Source organism: Manis javanica, chromosome 14, assembly GCF_040802235.1.
Source record: "Manis javanica isolate MJ-LG chromosome 14, MJ_LKY, whole genome shotgun sequence".
Taxonomy (NCBI): domain Eukaryota; kingdom Metazoa; phylum Chordata; class Mammalia; order Pholidota; family Manidae; genus Manis; species Manis javanica.
In genome coordinates, this window is record NC_133169.1 from 6,220,906 (window position 1) to 6,246,898 (window position 25,993).

Genomic DNA, 25,993 nt, shown 5'->3' on the forward strand with positions numbered 1-25,993 from the left:
AAAATATAAGCAGGATAAGCTTTGTAACTAAAAAGCTGAGCCCAAAGCCTCAGACTTAGCTTGTTTCATCAGAATAGACTTAAACTATTTTACAGTCTGAATTCAAATTATTTTGTCATTAATTTTTATCTTAATAACCTGTGGACTCTACTATATATAGTAATGTAATAGCCTTCATCTGAAAATGAGAGACCCCCAGCCTTGTATAATAACATTTATCAATAATTACTAAGCCTATGAGGATATAATTATTTCAAAATCCATATATGTTTCTGTTAGTAATACTTCTAAGAAAATGATGAAGTCTGGCCTCATGCTACAAATGACAGTAATGTTTATTATATCTTCTGGATGACCTTGTGACATATGGCTCCTATCTCATATCAATATAAAAAGGTAGATTAAAAGATTATACAGTTTCTTTTCAGTTACTAGCTGATGTCACTAAATCTATCAAAATGAAAGTCATACTGTCAGTTTGAATAGACCCTAAAAAGAGCAGGAAACCTGGTGTCTGCTGTTATTCAGTTTTCTGTTTGAAGTCTCTAGGTTCTGTAGATATGTGAAATGAACACTGAATTAGAATCAATATAGGAAATACTTAAAAGAACTCTAAAAATCACTTTTTAAAAAGGCTATTGTAAGAGGTTATAGATTACTGAGGAAGATTCTGGCTATCTTTCTGTTTAGAAGAGCCCTTCTTTTCAAATTTATGATTCCTTTTCCCCCAAAAGGGAAAAAGGGTGGGTCTAAATTGCATAAATCAAGTCTTCCTAAACCTACTTAGAAAAATAGTCATGTCAAAGCCACTGTTGTCAAATCTTGCAGATTTCATACTCTTCCAAATGTGTTCATTTTCTATCTTTTGACAGATAAGGAAAGTAACAGCGTTAAAGTGAATCTTTATGGGGAGCTGGGGGTGAGGAGGGATCAGGGGTAACATTGTGTTACATCTAATGAAAAACAAGCTCTCTCCCCTTGTCCCATCCATTTATGGGTTCTTTCAACTGTAGCCACATGCTTCAAAGGTCGATCCCATGATGACAGAGAAACAGAGATACAGTGAACACCTACTATGTAATAAGTATTGTGCTAGTAGTTGATTTATTACTTCATTTAAAATTCTTAAGCTAGGAAGAGGTAACTTTTAATGTTAAACCATATTAGAGATAAAAGCTGAGGCACTGAAAAGCATTTCCCCAACATCTTTGAGTTTGTAAACAACAGAACAGCGCTGAAATCCAGGTTCATCTGACTCAAAAGGCCATGCTACATGACTGCATACAAAAGAAATGTTGTATCAGCACCCCAAAAGTTATTTTCTCCTGAAACCAAATTAAAAAGTAATGACTCATACCTGAGTAGAAAAACTTTTCTTATTTCTGAATAAGGCTGCACAATGCTACAGGATAAACTATCTGTACCGTTTGCTATTTTTCTACTTTTTAAGCCAATGCCTAAAATATGTGTATGCATATGTATGAACGTGTATACATGTATTCATACATACATGTATGTATATTTTTAAAAGATTAATTCTAGGGTCTAATTCTGAATCTCCCCTTTACTAAATTAAAGGGGCAAAACATTAGGAAGTGGGATGCAGTTCTTATAAGGACTTCATTTTTAGTTCCTCTTTCACAGACCTGTCTGTGTATTTCCTAGCAATGTGGTTTATATAGGCACATGTTATGTGTTTATTTCATCTGGTCTCCAGAATCTTGGTTTGGCAGTATCCTCTGCTACCCAATACACTTTTGCTATAATTATCTACAGTATATGTTATGTTTCCAAAGAGTATATAAATAACATTTCATTGGTTTAAGTATAAAGACTAGAAATTTGAGGTTGAAGAAGTTCAATCACAGGATATTGTTTTAAGAACTTTCAGCAAAATGTACAACCTAACAAGACTGTTAAGGATGACACAAAGAACATGGACAGCCTGGTAGAACCTTTGAAACTTAGCTTTGCTTTAATTCTTCCTTAAAAGCCATTTGATGAAAACACAGCATTGAATACCATACAGCACTGGATGTCCATTTGCAAAAAATGAACTTTGATCCATCCCTGCACCATTTACAACGCTTAACTCAAAATGGATCAGAGACCTACATGTAAAGCCTAAAACTATAAAATTTTTAAAAGAAAACATAAGAAAATCTTTGTAACTTTGGTTTAGGCAAGGATTTTTTAGGATAAGAAAAACAGGCTCTATAAAAGAAAAAGATGATAAACTGGACTTCATCAAAATAAGAATTCCTGCTCTTTGAAAAATACTGCTAAGAAATTGAAATGACAAGCAGAATGGGAGAAAATATATCCAAATCATGTGTCTGATAAAGGACTTGCATCTAGAATAAAGAATTCTCAAGTCAATTATAATATAACAAACAACCCAATTAAAAATGCATAGAAGATTTAAACAGACACATTACCAAAGAAGATATATGAATGGCAAATAAGCACATGAAAAGGCAGTTAAAACTATTATTCATTAGAGAAATATAAATTAAAACCATGAGATACCATCGCACACCTATTAGAACAACTAACATTAAAAGGACTGGCCATATCAAGTGTCGGTGAGGATGTAGAGGAACTGGACCTCACACAGGCTGGTGGGCATGTAAGAGGGTATAACCACTGTGGAAAATTGGTAATTTCTGAGAAAGCTAAACATACACCTATCGAATAACCCAGCCATTCTATTCCCAGGTATGAGAAATGAGAGCATATGTCTCTACAAAGACTTGTACACACATACTCATAGTAGCTTTATTTGTAGTAGCCATGACTGGCTGATGAGTGGATGAACTAACTGTGTTGTACCCCCACAATGACATACTTAGCAGGAAAGGAATGAACTACTGATAAAGCAACAATATGGATGAATCTCAAGATAAAAACACAGAAGGAAAAATATATAATCTATGATTCCTTCATATAAAATTAATTTTTAAAATGTAAACTATAGCAACAGAAAGAAGATCAATGGTTCCCTGATGACAGAGGAGAGAGTGAGTGGGGAGAATTACAGAGGGGAAAAGCAAACAACCGGGAAAGATGAGCATACCGATTCTCTTGACTGCGGGGATGATTTCACAGATCTATACATATCAAAACATTACAAACTGCAATTAAATATGTGCAGTTTCTTATAAGTCAATTATACATCAATAGAGCTGTTTAAAAAAAAACTTATCTTCCACGGAAAACAGTAAAGACATTCCCCCAAAAATGTAAAAATAGAACTACTATGTGATCAAGCAATCCTACTTCTGGGTATACATATGAAGGAAACTAAATCACTATTTCAAAGAAGTATCTGCACCCCGATGTTCACTGTAGCAATACTCATAATAGACAATATACGGAAATAACCTAAGCGTCTATGTTGATGGATAAATGGATAAAGAAAAGAAAATGTGGTAATACACACACACGGAATAATATTCCTACACACACACACACACACACGCACACACACGCACACACGAAATCCTGTCATTTGCAACAACATGGATGGATCTTGAGGGTATTATGCTAAGTGAAGTAAGTCAGATGGAGACAAGGGCTGTATGATCTCATTTATAGGTGGAATACAAAAACATCCAGAACAGAACAGACTGTTACAGGAACACAGCAGAATGGTGGGTGCCAGGGGCTGGAGGAGAGGGTGGCAGGGAATGGGGAGATGTCAGTCAAAGTTGTAAGATGAACAAATTCTGGGAATCTAAGGTGCACTATGTTAACTACAGTTAACAATACTGCATTATATACTTGAAACTTGCTAAGAGAGTGGATCTTAAGTGGTCTCACTACAACAAAAAAGTAGTTAGGTGTGGAACGTGTTACTAACCTTATTGAGGTTATCATTTTGCAATATATGTGTATCCAATCATCAAGTTATACACCATAACTTTATACAATGTTACATGTCAATTATATCTCAATAATGCTGGGGATAGTGAGGGACCATGATCTTCACCTTAGTAACTGTCATCATACGACATACAAAATTTCACTATTTTAATTACAAGCTATGTTAAAGAATGTCTTTTTCTGCTTCAGATAGCACATGAAGTTTTACTCTTCTATTAAGAGGATTGAAGGTGCTAAGGGGAAGGTGGCAGAGCAGGAAGACCCTGAGCTCACCTCCTCCTCCGGGCGCGCCAAGGCAAAACTCCACACAGAGCGCCTCATTCTAAGAACAACCTGAACACTGCAACAGCGCTTGACAAAACTAATACGAAGAAAATGCCACAGTGAGAAGGGTAGGAGGGGCAGAGATGTGGGCCGCGTGAGGACCAAACCCCTGGCAAGGTGACCCACAAGAGGGAGGCGCATCCTGGGCACAGCAGGGTCCTCCAGGGGGAGTCGGGCCCGTGCACCCCCTGGGCACCCCCTGCCCTAGGGTTCCACACTGAAGATGAATCCCCATCATGTCTGGCTTTGAAAATCAGCAGGACTTAAACTGCAGGTGCTTTGAAAATCAGCAAGGCTCACTTTGGGACAGAGTTCTACTCCTGCTCCTCTCTCCTTCATACCCGAAATATCCTCACTCTCAGCTGATAACATCACATTGTACTTCAGTGGGATAAAAAGAAACCTTCAGAGGTGTCTTCTCTGGAGCCAAACCTCCTCCCTGTGAACCTGCCTTGCCTCTACCATACAAGAGGGGCTCTCACTTCCAAACAAAGGGCAATCTTTCTATTTCTGACATGAATTTTCTCCCTTTTGCCTCTTACCAAAGACTGAATCACTTCGCCTGTAACATTGATTGATTCCTATCCACCGGTTCATTCCTTAAAAATTTTAAATTGTCATTACAAAAAAAAAACCACTACCTTCTCTCTGTTCCCTCTTACAGGAAACATTCTTAAAATAGATTGTCGTACCCTTACTGCCTAACCCATCGTTCATCTAATTTTCACTTTCATCTCATCACTAAAGGGCTCTTGTCAAGGATACCCAGGATTCATGTTGACACATCCAGTGAGTATTTCCCTTCATCTGACCTGACCTCTCAGCAGTATTTAAGTCAACCACTCCTTTCCTCCTTAAAACATCTCCTCTCTTGGCTTTCTTAGCTTTTCCTCCTCCTTTGCTGGTTGCTCCGTTTCAGTTTCCTTTGCTGGCTACCCTCCTCTAATGGAATCTCTACTCCGATCGCAGACCCTCTACACCCTCTTCCCAGGCGATTCCATTAGTGTCCTGGATTTAAGTATCTCTAAGATGGCAATTCCTAAATCCACCTTCTTAGCTCAGACATATCCTCCCAGATTCCCAGTGCCAATTTGACATATTCCCTTGAAATGTCTCAGAGACATTTCAAACTGTAATGTGTCAAAAAAGAACTCTTCATATTCTTACCAAATAAATCATCCTGCCCTATCCCAAATATTTCTTACCTCAATAAATGGTAGCAACACCCACCTAGTTACTCAAGTTAGAAATCTGAACATATCCAATACATCTCCAATTCTCACTGACTCTATCTGTAGAATGTATTAAAAACCCACTCATCACTCCACTGCCATCATCATACTACTTCGACTATTAAAAAAACCTTCTAATTGGTCTCTCTGCTTCTATCATCTTCTCTTCCTATAACACACTGTCTAAAAAGCAACTAAAGTCATCTTACAAACTAAATCACTTATGCCAGTCAGTCGCTTAAATCCTTTCATTGGCCATCAGAATAAAATCCAGACTCCTTACTGTAGCTCTCAAGTCCCATGTGACCTGGTCCCTTTCTATCTCTCCGAGCTCATTTCATTACCTGGCCCAACCCCCCATCCCATTCACTAAGTCCTCTGCCACACTAGTTTTCTTTCATCTCAAATAAAACCCTTCCTGCCTCCTGGCCTTTGCACATGTTCTTCTCTCTGCCTGGAATCCCCACCCTCACCTCAAGATGTCAGTTAAATGTCACCTCTCAGGAGAGCATCCTTGAGGATCCTATTTTAAGTAAGCCTCCCTGTTATTCTCTCTGAACCCACTGCTTGTTTTTTCATAAAACTTACTGTATCTGCCATTATTTTACACATTTATCTGTTTATAGTTTTGTTTTCTGGTCAGCATCACCAACTAGAATAGAAGCTGCATAAACACAGAGGTTGTGTCTTTCTTATTTATCATTGGAACCCCTGCTCCTCAGACTATTAATTAAGTAGCTCCCCAAAAAAGTAATAGTGTTGAGTACATGAAAAAAATCTTAAGATATCCAAGACCTCCCTGATGTAGTAGCAGACTACTGCAGAAAGTTCTGAAAAACATATTATTATGGAGTTGGTTATATGCACGACTGTTACGGCAACTTTCCCTCTAAATATAACAAAAAGAAAATACACTTTTGTTTTTGTTCTGCAATATTTAAAATTTTTTGAAAGTTTTCCTAAATTTTAAAATTTTATTTGAAGCTGTTATTCTTGAAGTTTAATAATTCATAAAATAAAATCTATCACATATTTATCTTACATTTAAAGTTGAATCATTGGCTTAAAAATGGGAGATTATATAATTATAGAGGATTTATTTCCTTAATTCATAACTATACTATCCACATGTAGATAAAACTAATATATTAGAGAATTCTGTGACTCATGGGAAACACAGAATCCATTCCAAAGAAACTGGATGAAACTGTTACGAATGACCATCTGTTGAAAGCTATCTTTCTCTTGTATTTATAAGTCTTAATAATTTATCTTAATGTTTCTCATGCAACAAAACATTTCAAATACTATTATAGTGTCAGTTAAGTTGCAGTGTTATTCTGAGATCAATCAAGTTTAAAGAAAAAGGAATTGAATATTTTAAACACAGTTGCAATGAATTCATTACAAATTAAAATTTGTTGTTACAGCTTCAGACGCAAAGATCCTGAGACGTCTGACCTGGTAAGTTATAGAGCCCTGGCTGAGGACGCACATGCAGGAGCCGAGACACTGATAAAACACTGGATCATTGACCTTGCTCAGTTCTTGCTGGATGAAAAGTCAGTAAAAGAAATCAGGGCACTGCTGCTTTCCGATCATACAGTAACTCATCAGATTAAAGATTTAGTTGCAAATATGAAGACTGAGTTAATATTTCCACTACAGAGAATTGTGCTTTTTTTTTTTTTTTTTTTACAAATGAAAGAATCTACAGACTCAATGTTTTGTGTAGTCATTTGGTCTGGGCACCAAGTGATCATCAACAAAGATCTTCTATGAAAATGCTTGGCAACAAACACAAGCGGTACTAAAATATTCAGTGCTGCACAACTTTTGAATCTCATCATTCATCTTGGAACAGCTGTATTGATATTTATATTGATACTGCAAAACCAATTTTGATATCTTAGCATGAATCAAGACAGTGTTAGCAAACCGCACTAGAATTTATTGTGTAATTCAACACCCCATGTTCTGATACACACAAACATGCACACACACAAACACACAGTCTAATTCAAGGATATCCTTGATAAAGCAATAAAAAATGTAGTTTTTTTAAATCTTGACCCTTCTTTTTAATACTGTGTGACAAAACAAGAAATGCACTTAAAGCATTTCCACTACATCCTGAAGTACAATGGTTGTCTAGAGGAACATTACTCGTGTTTGAGTTGTGAGCCATAATAGCAACTTTTAAACGAAAGAATTTCTACTTTACCAGTTTTACTTGAAAGAATGCCAGAGAGACAAACTATAATTATTTAGACTTGGGTATTTGATAGACATTTTCTTGAAAATGAATTAAGGGAACCACTTCAAGGACAATAAATGACAATGTTGTTGACAATGATAAAATATGAGCCTTCAAGAGAAAACTAGAAATTTGGATATGCTACGATGACCTTAACAGCTTCCTAACACTTAGAGACTTTGCTGGTAAGATTTGTAGTGTTATTAAATAATGTAATGTTTAAATATTACATAATAAAATGTATCATTGGAAGATTTGCATAACTCAGTAAGCCAAGAAGATTTTCCATATAGGCAATGTGTGATGATACAAAATCATGCATGAAAAATAGATGCATTCACAGTGCAAGATGAACCAATGGATTTTAATGCATCAGAATACTAAAAGTTCATAAATTTGGCTTCTACACTGTAACTAACTTTTAAGAAACTATCCTTTGTTGAATTTTGATGTAGCATCAAAGAAGAATATCCATAATTCTCTGAAAAGGCTTTAAAAATATTTCCTTATCCAGCTACACATCTGTGTGAAACCAGACTTTCTTATAGACTTTAACCAAAAAGAAATGATTAATGTAGAAGCAGATATGAGAATCCAGCTGGCTTCCATGAAGCCAGATATTAAAGAGATGCATAAAAATATAAAACCATGCCACTTTTCCAATGTTTCTTCATGTTTCAGAAAATAAAAAGGAGTTCTGAAACCAAAGTTTGAGAACCATGGATTTACATCAATCTAAGGATCTCAACTTTCTTATTGCTTAGTCGGGTCTTCGGCTTGATGGCAAAATAGGACCCTAAAAGGTCAAGGTCAAACATACAGAAGATGAGTGCATAAATATCTGATCAGATACATGTCTGCCAGCATAGCTCTGAGTTGGATTTTCTTCATTCAAAAGTCAAGGACAAATTATTTTTTAAGTTATACATCATTCTCTTTAGTTCACACTGCTTGTACCTCCACCAGAATAGATATTCATAAGCTAATTCAAAGCACATGTTAGAGGGAGAAGGCAACCTATCTCTTTAAGGAACTTCAAAAGTGAACCTCTGGCACGGCCTCCAAGGCAGACTCATACTTGACACAGTAAGTTGTTGGATTTCTATCCAAAAACAAATGGAATCAGAAGAGAAATGGCTCTGAAACTTGAACTGGTAACAAAGGCCCATTTACTCTGTATGATAAATCTTGAAAATAAAATGAAAATGTATTTCTAGGAGTATTAAATTGGACATAGATAACTCTAAATAAATTATTCAAAATATAAGCTACAGAAGATGTAACAATTTAAGTTGACAAGCTTCTCTTGAATACCTTCCATATTCAAAATAAAATCAACACTGTGCAGGGGATAAAATGTTCACATCGTCTCATTCTTCTAGGACACCCCAGACGTATGTCACAGATGGGCCTCTTATAAATACGGAGCATTTTTAGTCTGTGGCTTATTGATTCTGGAGCTTAAAATGACACCACAATCTGTTCATCATCATAAGTGAAAAATAATCTCTGTCCATGTACCACCAAGATCATGTATCAGTGGAGTGTTTCAGCTCTGAAACAGAGAGCCTACTGAGTGTGTAACTTCCCTCTGGCAAAGTGTTCCTAGCACCTTTGGAAAATGCATTTTAATTCACTGACTCTGAATGACTGATTTCTAAGAATTTATCATGAGACACAGATAGATGGCCCTGATAAAAATAGGAAGTGAAGAAGCTGGTCTGCCACCAATCCTTTATCCCGTTATGGTAATGACATAAACTAATTTAGATTATGGTGTCAAATCAGATAGATGTGCTATCCAGTTTATTCATTCACTCATTCATTCATTCACTATTCCCTGAATACTTGCTGTGTATCTGGTACTTGCTGGATACCAGAGACACAGTGATGACTAAGCTAGAGACAGTTCTTTCCTTCAGGGTGTTTGAGGTTTGGCAGGGGAAACAGGCACTAAGCAAACAATTACATAACTAGGCAAACACTACATTCTTAGTCTTAGCTAATCATCCATCCTGCTAGCTTCCAGTGTGAATCCCATGCTAAGAGTTGGAAAACTTCTCAAAGCCATCCCATAATAGGCTCTTTACAGATTAGCATCAGTGTCTTGAAATAAATAGCACACAAATGTTAGCCTTAGGATTTTTCAGGAAAAACCAAACTAAGTGTCAGTGTTCAGATCTGCTGATGGTGTCAGAATTACCAGAGTCCAAAATGAACAAATCACTGCCTATGGGGGAGGGGAGGAAATGACATGAGGGTTTCAGACCGTAATCCTGAGTCAGGTCATAAATCATCAACTTTTCCTAACTTAATAATTGCTTCCTCCCTAATTAAGTTTTGTGACATCATCAAAAAGTTTGTACCAAATGCTTCAACATAAAATGATTTAACAACCTACTCTGGTAGTTTTCTGACTGTATATGAGGAAAAACTCCAAGACTATCTATACATAAATTAAATTAGAAATAGTTCTGTCAACTTTTAAAAAAAATTCTTTACCATTATTAAAAACCACCTCCTTATTTAAGATTTTGGAGATGTTTAATGTCTCAAGGAATACTTTAAATATGATTTTATTTTTTTTAAACCTGCATTTAATTGCATACTCTTATTTCTGTTGTAGTCTTCCTGCAAATAAACAAAAATTATTCCTCAAGTTTTCCTGATGCTCCGCTTTAAACAGGAAAACCTTCATATAGATGAGGAAAAAACAGACTTACTTTCCTTTAATACATCTGTCAAAAATAAAACATATGCTCCATTCTTACATTTATATGTATATAGCCACAATAGTTACACAAGTACACACACACACACACACACACACACACACGTAGTCCTTTCCCCGTTCAGTATATCCAGGCTATCTCCTCTTCCTTTCAATGCCAAACTTCCCAAACCTAGCACTTCATTTCCATCACATTCTCTCCTAACTGTGTGTAGTCTGTCTGGATTACGCTCTAATTACTCGACCACAACTGGAATCTCAAATTACCAGTAACTTCCACGTGTATACATGCCAACTGGGTTTTTCTTTCTCATTCTTAGCAAGCTTTGTAACATCCAAGATTGCTGACCACCTCCTTTTTGAACTCTTGTTTCTTGACCTCCATGTTTTCAAGTAAAGTAGGCTGACTTTTTCCTCTCACCTGTAGCAAACTATTCCAATTCTCCTGCATGTGTAATCTTTCCTCTTTGTGTTCCCTTGCTAGCTCTTCTCCTCCAGTCATGATGACTTTAGCATGTGGATTGCTTCTCCACAGGGCTTGTCTTTGGATCTTGTTATCTTTGGAAAATGAACCTGAAGCAACTTAAATGTTTTGAACAGAGAGATCAACAGAATTTAATTCCAAGTTGAATGCTTTGAAATATAAAAAACTACTGGATATATGAGTTCCAGAAAGGCAACAGGAAAGTGATCCTAAACACAGACCCTGTAGCTAGACTTTCTAAGGTTAACTTTCTAAGGTGAACTTCCAAACTATGTCACACTGGACAATTAACTGACCTCTCTGGGCCTCAGGCTCCCCATCTGTAAAAGGATAACAACTGTATCTACCTCATAGGGATATTATGCAGATTAAAGATTGGCATGTCGTAAGTGCTAGAGAAGTGATTATTGAGTAAATTAAAAGAACCAGCAGTCATTAAAACATTAAACTCATTAATTTACAGGCTAACATTTAATTGTTTTGTTATGGTTGTTTTCAAAATCCTTAAAATATACTGATTCCACTGGAATGAATCACTTTAGTTACTTCCAAGAGTTTTAACACAATACTAAAAATTTCTAAAAGGACAGTGTTCACATATACAAACACACAATATATGCCCACACACACACACAAATAAAAGACTACTACAGATTTCAGAGCTAGAAAGAACATACAAGTCTACTTTAACTTTATCATTTTACAGATAAGGAAACTGAAGACGAGAGACAACTGATTCGTCCAGTCATATGGCATATAGTGAGTGGCAGAATTGGGACTAGAAAACAGGTCTCTAAAGTCTGCATCTATGAATTATTTAAAAACACTTTTTCTTAAGATATTCATGATGTGAAGGAATACTCCTTTTAGAATGCAGTCTTGCTTTAAGGACATATTTTCTTCCCCATTACAAAAAATCTGAAATTTTATAAAAAGAAAACCATCAAGAAGGCAGTATAGCACAGAGAAAAGAGAAAAGTAGTGACTCTATAGTATCTTTCTATGCTGATGGACAGTGACGGTCATGGGGTTTGTGGTGGGGACTTGATAATGGGGGGAATCTAGTAACCACAGTGTTTCTCATGTGATTGTATACTAATGATACCATAATAAAAAAAAAAAAGAAAAGGAAACTATCGAAACTTTAAGCTATCAATGATTAAATCTCATATTTCTTTAGGGTACTTTTAGAAGTCTTTCAGGAATGATTCTATAGTTAAAGGTCCAGCCACATCAAAGTAGACTATGTATTTTAAAATTTTTCATTGTTATTCAAAACAAAAGTAATTTTAAACACTCATTGGGAAAATTTTCCTCTTGTTTCTGCAAACCCCACCTTGAATCATCTTTTGAACAGATAGGACATAAAAAATGAGGTTAAAGGGCACAAATAAATAGCAGTTTTGAGCAGCCAACATTTATTTAGGACTCGCTCTGCAGACTGCAGTGCACTGCAGCAGACCTTGCAGAAACACAAAACAGAATGAGTAGACATATGGAAAACACATTATAAAATAAAGCCTACTAAACAGAGTACACGAATAATAAATGGTTGGAAAATTGTCCTGACTCTGATGGATTTGCCGACCGTCCTAAGAATTCGGAAGGCTAAATTATTCAAGGATTTTAAGTTTTCTTTGTGTCCATGGCTATTCTATATACAAGTCTAGCTACAGAGACTACAGAATAGTCATTTTTCAATCATTAAACAAGCTGTTCTTGAATCTGCAATTGAAAAGTCTAAATAATAGGGATTTTTTTTTTTTAATGTTAGCTAGCAAGTTGTTACAGAGCCAAGGAACAAATGACTAAATCCCTAAGACCATGCAACAGCCACTCATATTTAACAAGGAGCTTGAGATCAAAAGTTTCTGATCTCAAGGATCTGGCATGCCATATACACCATCCGTAATAAAATGCATTTACAACATGCACAAAAACCACTCCTCTATGAGAAGTCCTGGAGTACCAAGCATTAAAATGGTGTCTATTTTGGCTAAACTACTTTGTTTTTAAGACACAAGCAAAGATTTTTTTTTCCGATTGTTTTAAAAAGAAACCAGAAACTCTCATAGCCTATATAGTAGTTTTTCAGACCATTAGGTTATTCTTTACTATGATAAAAGTAAAACCTACTAGAGTGCTTAATCTACAGTGGGTAATCACATACAGTATATACAGAAAAATTTTTTTAATTTTTATTCAACAACTCCAGCAAAACTGCCCAGCAGATAGGGCAATGAAACATGGTTAGCTTTTGAGGAATGGAATAATTTTGCTCTTTACATATTCCACAGTGTGTGTAAAGTGCAGCACCAGGACATAAATAAAAAAACCATTGTATTAAATTAGAACACCTCGATTATTGCCCTGGTTCTACTGCTTACCATTTTCGTGTCCTTACACAAGCAACTTAACCTCTTTGCCTCAATTTTTCATCTGTAACACAGGACTAGGAATACTTAACTCAGTCATATGCAAAGAACTAACAAAGCTATGTATGTGAAGGAGTAATAACCTTCAACATCTGCAAACTGTAATAACCATCTACATTAAAGGTGTCAGTATTTGTATATAAATGAAATGAAAGAGAAAATGGATATATAATGCTACTGATGTAATCACTAAGTGACCTAAGTTAAATGGATACAACTCTGGTCTATTTTTTATAATGTGCTTTAGACCTGAATGAGATAGATTTCAAAGTAAGTTAAAGATTAATTAGAAAAATGCCTTCTAAAAGAAGGTTTTTAAAGTCTCTCTTCTGTGATAAGACTTTTTTAATGCACTATTTTAAAAGACTTTCTTCGTTCCAAACTCATTTACTCACATTTTTTTTTCTAGCTAGAGAAAGAATTTGGCTAAAAGGCCACGAGCACAGAGATAAGAAAATGGCCAAACTCCAAAATCGATGTGTAGGCTCAAGTCTTCGAGTCTCAAAACAAAAGAAGTGGTGTCCTTTTGAAGGAGACTTTACAAAGTGCTTAATTTCCTTTGATTGCTAAGGAAATTTCTCTTGCCTCTAAAGATTTTGTATATATAACTATATATGCTGAACAGAAATTTCCAAGAAATAAATAATATGAATTGAGAAAACATGCCATTCTTCTAAAAATGTATTCAGTATTAATATAGGCATTAATTCAGGACATGACATTGCTATTCTGTGAAATTCTTTTTTAGGGCCTTCCATGGGAATAAACCTGCAGCAAACATTCTGAACGAGTAACGTCACACAGTCAACCTTACTGCAATAATCAGAACCTTTCCTATCTGTGTCCAAAGTTTCAAGTTTCTGTCTCATGCTGCTGGAACACGTGCAAATACTAAACACCATCCCTTCACCAAAACAAAAAGCAGTGGGATCTAACAACAATCTAGTCTAAAATGTTTCTCCCAAATATGAAAAAATAAGGACGCAAGGACCGCAAAGTTCTACCTATTGGCTGTTAAACGTTTCACCAACTTTCCAGCCCGCTGATTTCTCCAGCTCTGAAGCTTACATTCAGAGACAAAGCTGATGCATCCCTGGCTAGTACAACCATAAATGGGCAAAAAAAGGGTCATCTCCAAACTTTCTGCTGGAATTCAGTACTACTAATGTTACTTCTTGGATCAGTAAAACAGATTCAAATTTCTTTAAGCAAAACAGTAAAATACCCTTTACATGATTGTGAAAAACAAACTTCCGTCACCATGACTTCTCTTAGCAAACCATACTTAAAACAGTTCTGCCTAATAAGCACTGAGCGAGTGGCTGGCATTGTTCTGAGTGTCGGGGGTGCTAATGAAAAAGCATAGGACACTTCCTGTCTTTAATCAGAGGCTTATGATATAGATGAAAGGATGAGGCTTTTAGATTAAACAATTAGGGGCCAATACAAGAGGAATTTTTTTTTTTAAAGCCACATTGTGTAGTGTAATCAACAGTTTATGGAAGCTCTAAGGTCCCCACCACAATCATTTTCTCAGAAGAGTGGCCCCAGGCTGTTCCTTTTACATAAAGTTGCGGGCTTACAAAGCAAGAGAATACATTTAATGGAATCAACATTATTTCCCTGGTGACAAACGAATGGACCATGAACCATGAGCCAAGGTTATCACAGCGATTCTACATAGAGATGGTGAATATATATACACAGATCTTCTGTTTGGCGAGTGCGAGCAATGTGAAGAAGCCTATTACTGGAGCTACTGGAGCTGCTGTTGAATGAGGGATGACAGCAGGCCACTATTCCAGTTTTCCGTGAAGACTACAATACATCCCAGTCTATAAAGTACAAGCACAGAGGAACTCTGGCTGCTGAGGCAGTCGCCTGTGCTTCCTCAGTTCCCATGTTCCTTACAATAAGGCCGTATTAGTTAAGGTTATTCTTACAATCCATGTCATATATGACACCGCTAATAAATTTTAAGAAACCAAGAAAGGGTGAAATACCTATATATGCTGCTATATCTAGAGGACACAAGTACTCAAGAGGGAGAAACATCTCTAAGGCAGGCATGTAGCTAGAGCTCATGTTCTCCTTATGTCTATATTATGTATGTGTTTGAAACAGATGAAAAGACAATTTTAAGTGTATGCTTTTGATTTGGGGGACAGGTACTGAAAAAAGAAAATAACAAAAATAAAAACTGGTCCAAAAGTAGGCACCCGTCTCATTTGAAAAAGACAAAAAGCAGAGTAGAGATGATACGATGAACTGATGACATTCACAATCTTCTGAGAACCTGTTCTTAATGGGAAATTGCCCCAGGAAGATAAAAATTCCTTTCTTGAGTTATTAGTGGATAAGACAACATCATCTAAGGATAGTATTTTGTTGTTCATTGGAGTTACCAAGTAAATGTCACCTTCCCACTGTGCTCCTCAGTGTCACCTTTCTCCGCCCTTTGGAATCACTTCTTATCCTACTTGAGCTTCCCTGAGATTTGTTCCTGTCCACGCTCTTGACTCATTTTGTTATATTCTTTAATCTCCCCTCCCTCCCTACATAGATGATCATATGAAAGCATTAAGAAAAAATAAACATTAAATTGGATTTATTCTTAGTAATATATCAGTTATACCACACTGAGAGTGACTTCCAAGGTTGGAGAAAAAGCTATGTCCCACCACCCCGGCTCCAAATCATAAGAAAACAAGTCAAAGAGGGAAAGAAAGACAAAACAGTTGTAGGAAAACCAGGTATAAATACCTGGAACTAAACAGAGTAGGTTTCTGTGTTGGAGGCAGAAAATGTAAAAAGAGTCAATAGAATAGGAAAAGGTTTAAACCTCTGGCCATTACTAGGATCATAAGCATTCTTTCTTGGTGGCCTGTAATGGGAACGTAGTAGTTAGTCAAGAATGAATCTGCTTTGGAGAAAATCATTTCAACAGCTCAACTAATGAGATTAAAGGGTGCGGGAGTATGGGGTGTGAGAGAGAGTTAAGTTTTGCAGAGAGTTGGTTTACTCAATAGCAGCGTACAAAACAGTCAATGGCTACTTCTACACTTTTAGATATTAAAATATTCTGTTAAATACATGTCCAATTATAAGATAAAATACTTCTTTACTTATTGGCTTTGTTATATCTGGTTTAACTAAACAAAACCTTGGGCTTTCAGAATCTATATATAGTTTACCCTTGAACAACATGCGTTTGAACTGCACAGGTCCATTTATATGTAGATTAAAAATAAATAAATACTATACAGTACTGTAAATGCATTTTTTCTTCCTGTGATTTTCTTGATAAACTTTTCTTTGGTTTACTTTTTTGTAAGAATACAGTATACAATATATGTAACATACAAAATATGTGTTCATCATCTGCTATGTTATCAGTAAGGCTTCGGGTCAACTGTAGGGTATCCGTAGTAGTTTTAGGGGAGTCAAAGTTATATGCGGATTTTGGACTTGCACAAGGTCAGTGCCTCTAACCATTGTTCCAGGATCAACTGTATTTCTTAATTTCCAACACAATCATACAGTATCAATTACAGTAAGTTCTGTCGATGAAATGAAGAACCTAAGTGGGAGAAAAATTCTACATCCTCCTGCACAAGAAATGATGCCACTCATCTTTCTGATAAAACTTTAGAATATTTTGTATTGAAAAACCGGTAGAGAAAACCAAGCATAAAGTCCTAACTCATTTCATTTTCACTTAAGCAAGAACAAAAGAACAATCCAGGATTTAAAACCCAATTCCTGCCCCATGACATAGTTTATAGTCACTATGATCAAATTAACTTTATCCCTACTGTAAAAAAAAAAAAGAAAAAGATGTTATCTCTAACTACTGTTATCTAATTAAGTTCACATTTATTCTTACTTTTGCTTGATATAAGACACCAAGACGTGATAAATCAGTAATTAGGAAATGAAAAATCCTAACAGAATGTGAGAAATACCCCTAACAGTTTTCCTGAACATGAAAGAGTTTTTCTTCCTGAACATGAAAGGGTTGGGGCAGGGTTATTAACAATTTTCCAACAGCACTTTTAACAGAAAACTAATGAGAAGCAGCTTTTACAAATGCAAGACATGTAAAGCATATTTTTAAAAAAGGAACACTATTCATTTTCCTTTTATAAATACAGTCCCTTTAAAACAAGGACTATTTTCTCTCAAACAAATACTTGTTCTCTTCCCTAGAAAAACATTACTAACCATGACTTCAGCCCATGTCCTGACCATTGCTATTTCCAATATATACTATATACTGTTTCGATCAAATAATGGAGAAATTATCCTGACCCTAAGAAAAAGTATTCGGCTATTTGAGTGTTAAAAACATTCTTCTCTGGTAACTTCCATAACATTTACTTCAATACATTCCTTTTAACATCTATCAAGTCTCTTCTTTGTAGTGTTGGGTCTCATTTTTAAAAGTTTATTTTTTTCCCCCACTTTAAACATGACTGTGTCAACACTAAAGCAAATACCTAAGTTTCCATCAGCCAACTCACAGCCTTGATGAAACCCTGCTCTATGCTGCCCACTTGCTGCTGAAAGTGAATCTCCGGCTGGTGCCGTATAGAAACAGACCGATTACATCTGAGAGAACAAGCTGAGCACAAGAAATTTTGTGAAAAGGCAGAAATCATGAGATGCCATTGCTTAAAATATTCCAAATCTCCTAGCATATTTGATTAATAACTTAAAATATATGAAATGTTTGATTTCCCTAATCCTCAAGTGTAAAGCTCTCTGGTCTTAAAATTCTGAGGTATTAGATATTTGTACCTTAAGAAAAGAATTATCAGAGAATTTCGGTGGTACTGAGTGGTGACAATAATCAAGGGAATTAATTGTTTACTCTCTTGTAGTCATATGATTACTTCTAACCATGTCCTCTCTTCATTTGTTTTTAAAGAAAAAGAAAAACCTAGTATACAAACTACTAAGGAATTGATTCACCTGTGTTACTGGTTTAACATACAGAACTCTAACACAGATCTTCATATGGCAATTCTATGAAGAATATATTTTCATTTTACAGGAAAAGTAGATGGAATGTATATAGCTATGCAGTTTTTCCTGCTTAGTCTAACACTTATAACACTCAAAAGTGCTCATATAAACATTTACTTTTGCATAAGCTGACTGATTATCTAATTCCTCACCAACAGGAGTAAATGTTTGATGACGGAAGTCTCAGGAACACAGATCAAAACATTTTTTGTTTTGATTCATATATTCATCAGCCCATGATTCATCTTCAGCCCACATTTGGGAAATCTCTTTTCCAATAACCAATGGGAATACCACAAGGCCTAAGCAGAAATTTTTGTTTTTACTTCTCCTTTGGTTATAAACAAACAATATAGCAACAGAAATGACAAAGAATTAAAGTCAATAAGCATTTTATATTTTCTGAATACAAACTCATTGCCTGACATCATTTCCGTGTTCATTTTTATAATGCTGAGCAGCTCAAAAATGAGCATGTTATTTAGCACTTAAACTATTCCACTTATAATTTATTCTATATTGCTTCCTGTCTCTCACATCTTTTTATCTTCCACAGTATTCAGCCCAATATCTTGTACACAGCAGCCCAAAAATATTTCCTTTATTCTTTCAAAGTGGACTTACCCTTCGAAATGACACAACATAAAATGTGTCTCCCCTTCTATGGATGGCTTCAAAGAAGTCTTGGTAACTTCTGGGTGAAGCATAATATACTTGTAGCTCATTCCCTGAGTTCCCACTGAAGAAAAAGGCAAAGAATTTTTTAAACTAAGAAAATTCATATCCTCTCAGAAACACTTCCCATTCTAAGGCTATGTGTGAAGTATAAGAATCTCTCTGAGCCAAAATATTAGTAGCATTTTGGCAGTAATTTTGTAATATATTTTGAAAAGCCCAAGGTGAGGACATGACAAGACCCAATTCACTAAAGCTAAAACTCTCATTTCTGAATGGAGGCTCTAAAATGTACCACACAGACAAGTGCATTGCAAAGCATGTAAAGATAATAAAAGTATCAGAGGACCGATTTCTGCATTGGTTTTGCATGATTTTTTGATAACAAAGATTAAGTCTGAGGTAAAGTTATTTTTCACCTCTCTGTGGCCAAATCTGTGAAGTGCTGCTTGCCTGAGGCTCTGTGAAAGGTGGGAAGAGCATAGGATTTAGAACCAGACAGACCCGGCTTTGAATTCCTGGTCCGCTCCCCAGCTGGGTGCTCCTGGGGAAATCAACCTCGGAGGAGTATCTTTCCTCATCCACAAATCAAGATAACCCTACACGATCTTACTGGGGTCAGGGATGTTCTGTATGTAAAGTACCAGGCATGGATCCTGTGCCATAGGAGTCATTCGACAAATGCCGGCCACAGATATCAGAAGTACCATGCTGGTGCCTTGATAAAATTATAACTAAAATGATAATACCTCAAACCACAGTGTATCACCAAAATATATACTCAATTGATATTAATGTAAATCTTAATAATATTTCCAGAGTCTTTTACTGTTTAGCACAGTAAGACAACACCCAGAGGTTAGAGGAGAGTTAATAAATAATGCTTCATTTTTTTCCAAAAAGATAATTGATATTTCTTTCTTATGTGATCATTTGTTTTCAATCAAACTTTCTTAGAAGGAGAAAAAGACTGAATTACAAGTAAGTTAAAAATGAGTAATAAGAACTTTCTTTGAAATAATTCCATTTGCTCACTAGGCCGTTTCTGACCATATTTGAACATACAATCGATTCTCACGGTGTTGTGTTGTAGAAAGTCAGTGTGAACACGGGATTAGCAAATACTGAGCCAGTCGCCTAAGGAAAATACAGGTCGGATTCCTGTAGGCCGATGTCTGTCAACTGGTCAGTGCATGACCTTGTTTCAGATGTTTCTATTTAACGACATCTTCTTTAACGCTGAACATCATGAACACCAAACTCACAGTCAGCAGCATTATGACTTAGACCCGAAAAAAGCTTATCTAGTGTGTATTTTCTCCACATGGCGCAATACCGCCTTCTTGTACTTACAAACACTAGGCAGCACTTTGGTACTACAGCTGCGACATTTAAAACAGTGAAATCACCAACAAAAAAGCACAAAAATGTGAAAAATTTGGCATTAAATAGACTCAAAAAGGCACTTGTTTACAGTAGGACAGCTGAAACAGGAATGCAGAGTGTGGTATGGTTAAACGTCACCTGGGGACATCTACGCATGTTTGTGAATGACTATGAGAGCACTCTGAATATTGATTTTGGGGTACAAATAAATTATAATGAGGAGGCAGATTCACAAGTACAGAATATATGAATAATGAGTTCAATTCTAATTCATTTAAAACAATTTTTTTAAGACTATCTTTGTAGAGCAGCTTTAAGTTCACAACCAACTTGAAGGGAAGGTACAGAGATTAAAAGCATTTTTAACTAGTGAAGAAATAATATGCCATCATAATGATGCATCAGAAAAGATGTACTTTTAAACATATATAGAACAAATGAATGAAATATTATGGTTACAGAGAACTGTTATATATATTTGAATTAAACATTTCTATGGATAATACAACATCTCAGGAGTTTAAACAGTCATTGCTGATATGCTGCTCAATGCTACTTAATAATGGTTTTTAGTGAACAGGGTAATTAATGAATGGATTTCAACTAATATTTATATATATTCTCAGTACCTTATACACTGTCTGGCACACAGTTGGTTCTCAGTAAATGTTAAATTAAATAAATTGTGGACTCTAAATTTGCGACAGAGCTACAGACAGAATCTGAGACTCCAACCTTTTACCTCAGTGATACTGTTGTCAATGACCTCACATCATCATCATTACCATATTTTATGGAGTATGTTAAGTACCACGTGAAGTGCTTTAAATATATTATGCAACTTAATTGTATCAATTCTGTGCAGCCAGAATTTTGGAGATGAGGAGACTTTTGAATTAAGTTAACCTGCTCAAATCTACAAAGCAAATCAGTGGAGGAAATGATCTGAACTCTGCCCAACTTGAAAGCTTGCATCTTAACCATGATATTGTATTGCCTCCCATATTATCGTTCCTTTTAGTTAGATATATTTTGGTCAGTGCATTTCAACTTCCACGTTCAGCACTCCTTTTGAAATCTAAAGTAGCAGTTGCATAGTGAAAAATGCATTTTAAGTCAAATTGCTAGGATCTGAATTCTGCTTCTGCCACTGATTGGTTCAATGACTCTGACTTCAAATAAATAAATGACCTGCCAGTTTTTCTATACATAAAATAGGGACTGTGATATCTACACATTAAGTTATTATAAGGATTTAAAGATAAAATGTAAAGCATGTAGAGCATTCAGCAGGACACATGGCACACAACAAGCACTCCTAAAATAATATTCTGTCTCCCTTGACTCATGCAACAGATGTAAATCAAGGACAGGAGAGTTATATGTATTTAAGATTTACGGCAAACTTATGACTAAAGAGCACTCCAACTAAATGTGTATTTAAGGGATTTGAGTTAACCTTTTGAAATTATCTGGGTTTACTATGACTGCTCAGAAGCAGGGTAAGTTATGTGAACTAATATACAAGTCACAGATGAGAACAAGTTTAATATGGAACAGAAGCATGCTTTTTTCAACTTTACTAAGATACTAGGTATTTTAAATTCTGTGGCCAAAACTTCTACATTTTCCTACCTGATACTAGTGGTTTCTGTATATTGGACAGCCATGAGCTGAGAATTTGAGCCCTGTTCCAGAGCACCCTGAAAGAAAAAAAAAAGATTTAATGTCATATAATGCAATTATATGACTCTATAATTGAGTCATTCTACATTTACTACAACTATATTGACTGATTCTACATTTACTAAACTCTCATTGAAGTATTCATATGGTTCTTTTCATGAATATTCTGACATATTAAGTTCACAGAACTAAACACCAACACAGAAATTAGAACCCTTTTGGTCACATTCTGGGCTGAGAAATGCGTCTTACGGAGAGCAAGACATTTAAAGCATCTCCTGTAAGTTTAAAAATGTAGTCCAAAAGTTTAGTTCAAGTACCACAAGTTTTATAACCAGGTCATACAAACATTACTGAACATATAAATTATGTTTGCCTAAAATAATTATTTTCACAAATATTACTGAATATATAACAACTTATGTTTGCCTAAAATAATTATTTTCACAATGAAAAGTTCCTGAAGTATGAAAAATCCACAATGAAACTAGCTCTTCATGCCTAAGAGTTGAACACAATGATCACCATGCGTAAATATACCTATGGACTAGGCCATCATTAAAGAGATTTCACCAATGACTCTTTTGGCCAGGAACAATCTGGAACCATTAGTAGGTCCAAGTATGCTACATTGGAAACCTGTCTTTCACACAGCATCTGCTTTGCACTATGCCAGGGAGTATAAGAAATATTCCCCAACAGTTTTGTAAGTTCATCTTCAGGAGACTTTTGTAAGGGTATCAGAAATCAAGAGCATGTTACCCATTTTACCTTAGGAAGTGACCTTACTACTATGCTGTCAAACAGTGGCTTAAGTAATTGTTCAATTATAAGACTATTAGCATGTGTTCATTACTGTACCATACCCCCATCGTTCAGCAATCAAATTTTTATAAAATGCCTGCTACATGTACTTGGGATATAAAATTTAATATTTGACTTCTGCCCTCAAGAAGCTTGTAGTTTAACTAAGACATACATTTGGAAACAATACAATGGGGTAAATGCTGAAACAGAAGAACACACAAATAGTAAAGGGAAAAAAGAGACAACGATCTTGTTTGGTGGATGTAGCCAATATGCAGGGATAAATATAGGGCTTCCAATCTCTGGCTCTTTAACAAGTTAAGCATCTTATTTTATGAAGATCTAATGTTTTAGGTTTTGCATATAGTAGGTATTCAATAAATGTTTATTAAACAAAAATGAAAAGAGCAGGAAAAAGTAGACCCAAATAATATTTATGGGCATGCTTATCAACTTAAGGAGTAAATAAAACCAACATTAAATTAGTTAGTTGATAAAAATATGGTTTAAAATGAACTGATTAAATAGCTATTGAATTTTAAATGATTTTACTACTTTGGCACATATGAAATTAATACAGAAAACTGAAAGACGCCAGACTTCTTTCCTTAGGCTCAGAAGTGAGTGGGTAGACTTCAAAGAAAGATCAGTTAGAGACACTGGGCAAATAGAAATTGGGTATGCTATTTACCCAATTTATACCAATTAACAAAGGAACCTCTGAGAAACTTGCTATGAGCTTTGGCATTTTTGGCTCTGTACATTTAGAAAAAGGTCGTAATTGGCAAAAATGTGAGGAAGACGTTTACATAGAAATGAGGATATTAAAATTTCCAATCATGTTGTAGATTTGTCCATGTTTCCTTTAGTTCTGTCACTCTTTTGCTTTATGTATTTTGAAGCTTTATTATTAGGGGCCTAAAACATTTGGAATTATGTCCTCTTGACTCAATGCTCCTTTTACTATTATGAAACTTCCCTCTTTGTCTCTCGTAATACATCCTGTGTATGAAAGTCTCCTTCGATTAATATAGCTCCACCACCTTTCTAATGCCTAATATCTGCACAGTGTACGTACTTTTTCACCATTTTATTTTGTATCTGTGTTTTTACATTTAAAATGTTATTTCTTCTGAACAGTATATAGTTGGGTCTTCCCTTTTAAAAAATCTAGTTTGACAATCTTTCCCTTTTAATTAATGTGTTGAGGCCATAACACTTAATTACTAATATGGCTAGATTAAGTCTACTTAACCTAGTATGTATTTTCTATTTATCCTATTTGTTGTTTGTTCTTTTCCCGCCCTCTTTTGGTTGAAATACATACTTTTCAGTACTTCATGTTTATTTCCTGTATTGACTTTTTAGCTGTACTTCTCTGCTCTAGAGTTTATATTCTGATCTTTCAGTTACCACAGTCTACCTTCAAATATTACCTGGACAATTTAAAAACTTTATAAGAGCATAATTCCATTTGCCCCCTCTCCCTTTGTGTTCTTACTATATTACATTTCACTTCTACATACTATAAACCACACAACAAACTGTTAAAGGACTTTTGATTTAAAAATATAATAGTCTTTTAAAGACATTTAAATATACATACATAAAATAAAGATAGTAAAAAAAAAATTTTTAAGGCCATTTATTATTATCAGATATTTGCACATTCTGGTGTTCTTCCTTCCTGCTAATTGGGTTCTATTATCATCTATATGATATCACTCCCCTTAATCTAAAAAACTTCTTTTAGTATTTCTCGTAGTGCAGATCTTCTGGAGACAAATTATCTAAGTTTTTGTCTGTCTGGAAATGTCTTTATTTTGCCTTTATTTTAAAAGATATTTTCACTAATTCATCCCTTTACCTTTTCTGGTAACTCACAGTCTAGGAAGAGGGTAGAATTATGAAATGGGACAAGCCAAGTCAAGGATATAATGCTTGGAGATGACAGAAATTTCAAAGATATGAAGTTTGATCAAATTTAGAGGATCTTATTAGACTCCTGGGTCCTTATAGTAGCTGAAAGGAGTGTCTGTAAGGAAAAGATTGAAATGAGGAAAAAAGACAAGGCAGAGAAGTTACAGGCTCTCTACACAGTAAAGAGAACCGGAAGAATTCACTTCACAAGCTTTGCTATTGACAACAGCATAAGCAGAGAACCTTCTCATTCTTCTGACTGACCAAGAACTTCTTTTACCCTTGACAGATACAGATTAAACCCTGTCATTCCTTTTTCTGTAATAGCTAGAAGTCCCCATTTTTGACCATTATCTAAGCTCACTAGAGAAAGATATACACCAAGATAGAAGAGAAAAAAATAAGACTTTTAAAAAAATTGAAGTCTAGTTTATATACAATCTTATACTGGTTTCAAGTATACAATACAGTAGTTCAACAGTTACACACAGTAAATCCTCGCCCCCACTAGAGCAGTTACTACCTGTCAACATAGGATGTTACAGAATCACTGGCCATATTCTCCAGGCTGTACTACTGTCTCCATGACGAACTTATATATTTGAGAATTTTTGTGCTCTTTTATTCTCTTCACCATCTCCCCATCCATCCCAACCTCTCCCATATGGTAACCACAAATCTTTTCTCAGTGTCTATGCATCTACTGCTATTTTGTTCATTTTGTTTTGTTTTGTTTTTAGATTCTACAAGTAAATAAAATGATAGGGTATTTTTCTTTCCCTGCCTGGCTATAATTTCACTTAGCATAATACCCTCTAGGCCCATCTATGTTGTGACAAATGGCAGAATTTCTTTCTTTTTCAATAGTGGAATAGTTTTCCATTGTGTATATATGCCACCTCTTCTTTACCCATTCATCTATTGATGGACACTTTGGTTGCTTTCATATCTTGGCTATAGTAAATAATGTGGCAATAAACACAGGGGTGCATATATCTTTTCAAATCAGGGATTTTATTTTCTTTGGGTTATTTATCAAAGTGGAATTGCTGGGTTGTATGGTATTTCTATATTTAGATTTTTGAGGAACCTCTATACTGCTTTCCACAGTGGCTGTACCAATTTTACACTCCCACCAACAAT

The 25,993-nt window shown here is 35.4% G+C and overlaps 1 protein-coding gene across 5 annotated transcripts in view; it reads right to left on the reverse strand.

Moving 5' to 3' along the window:
• Window positions 1–25,993, reverse strand: part of ATF6 (activating transcription factor 6) — a 184,029-nt gene that overhangs the window by 83,241 nt on the left and 74,795 nt on the right. For all 5 annotated transcript variants that reach the window (XM_073221565.1, XM_073221563.1, XM_073221566.1 and 2 more), the window contains 2 exons: window positions 22,073–22,140; window positions 19,001–19,115 (listed from right to left, as the gene is read on the reverse strand). In XM_073221565.1, coding sequence (XP_073077666.1) covers window positions 19,001–19,115; window positions 22,073–22,140 — 183 coding nt within the window. The remainder of the gene's footprint in view (window positions 1–19,000; window positions 19,116–22,072; window positions 22,141–25,993) is intronic.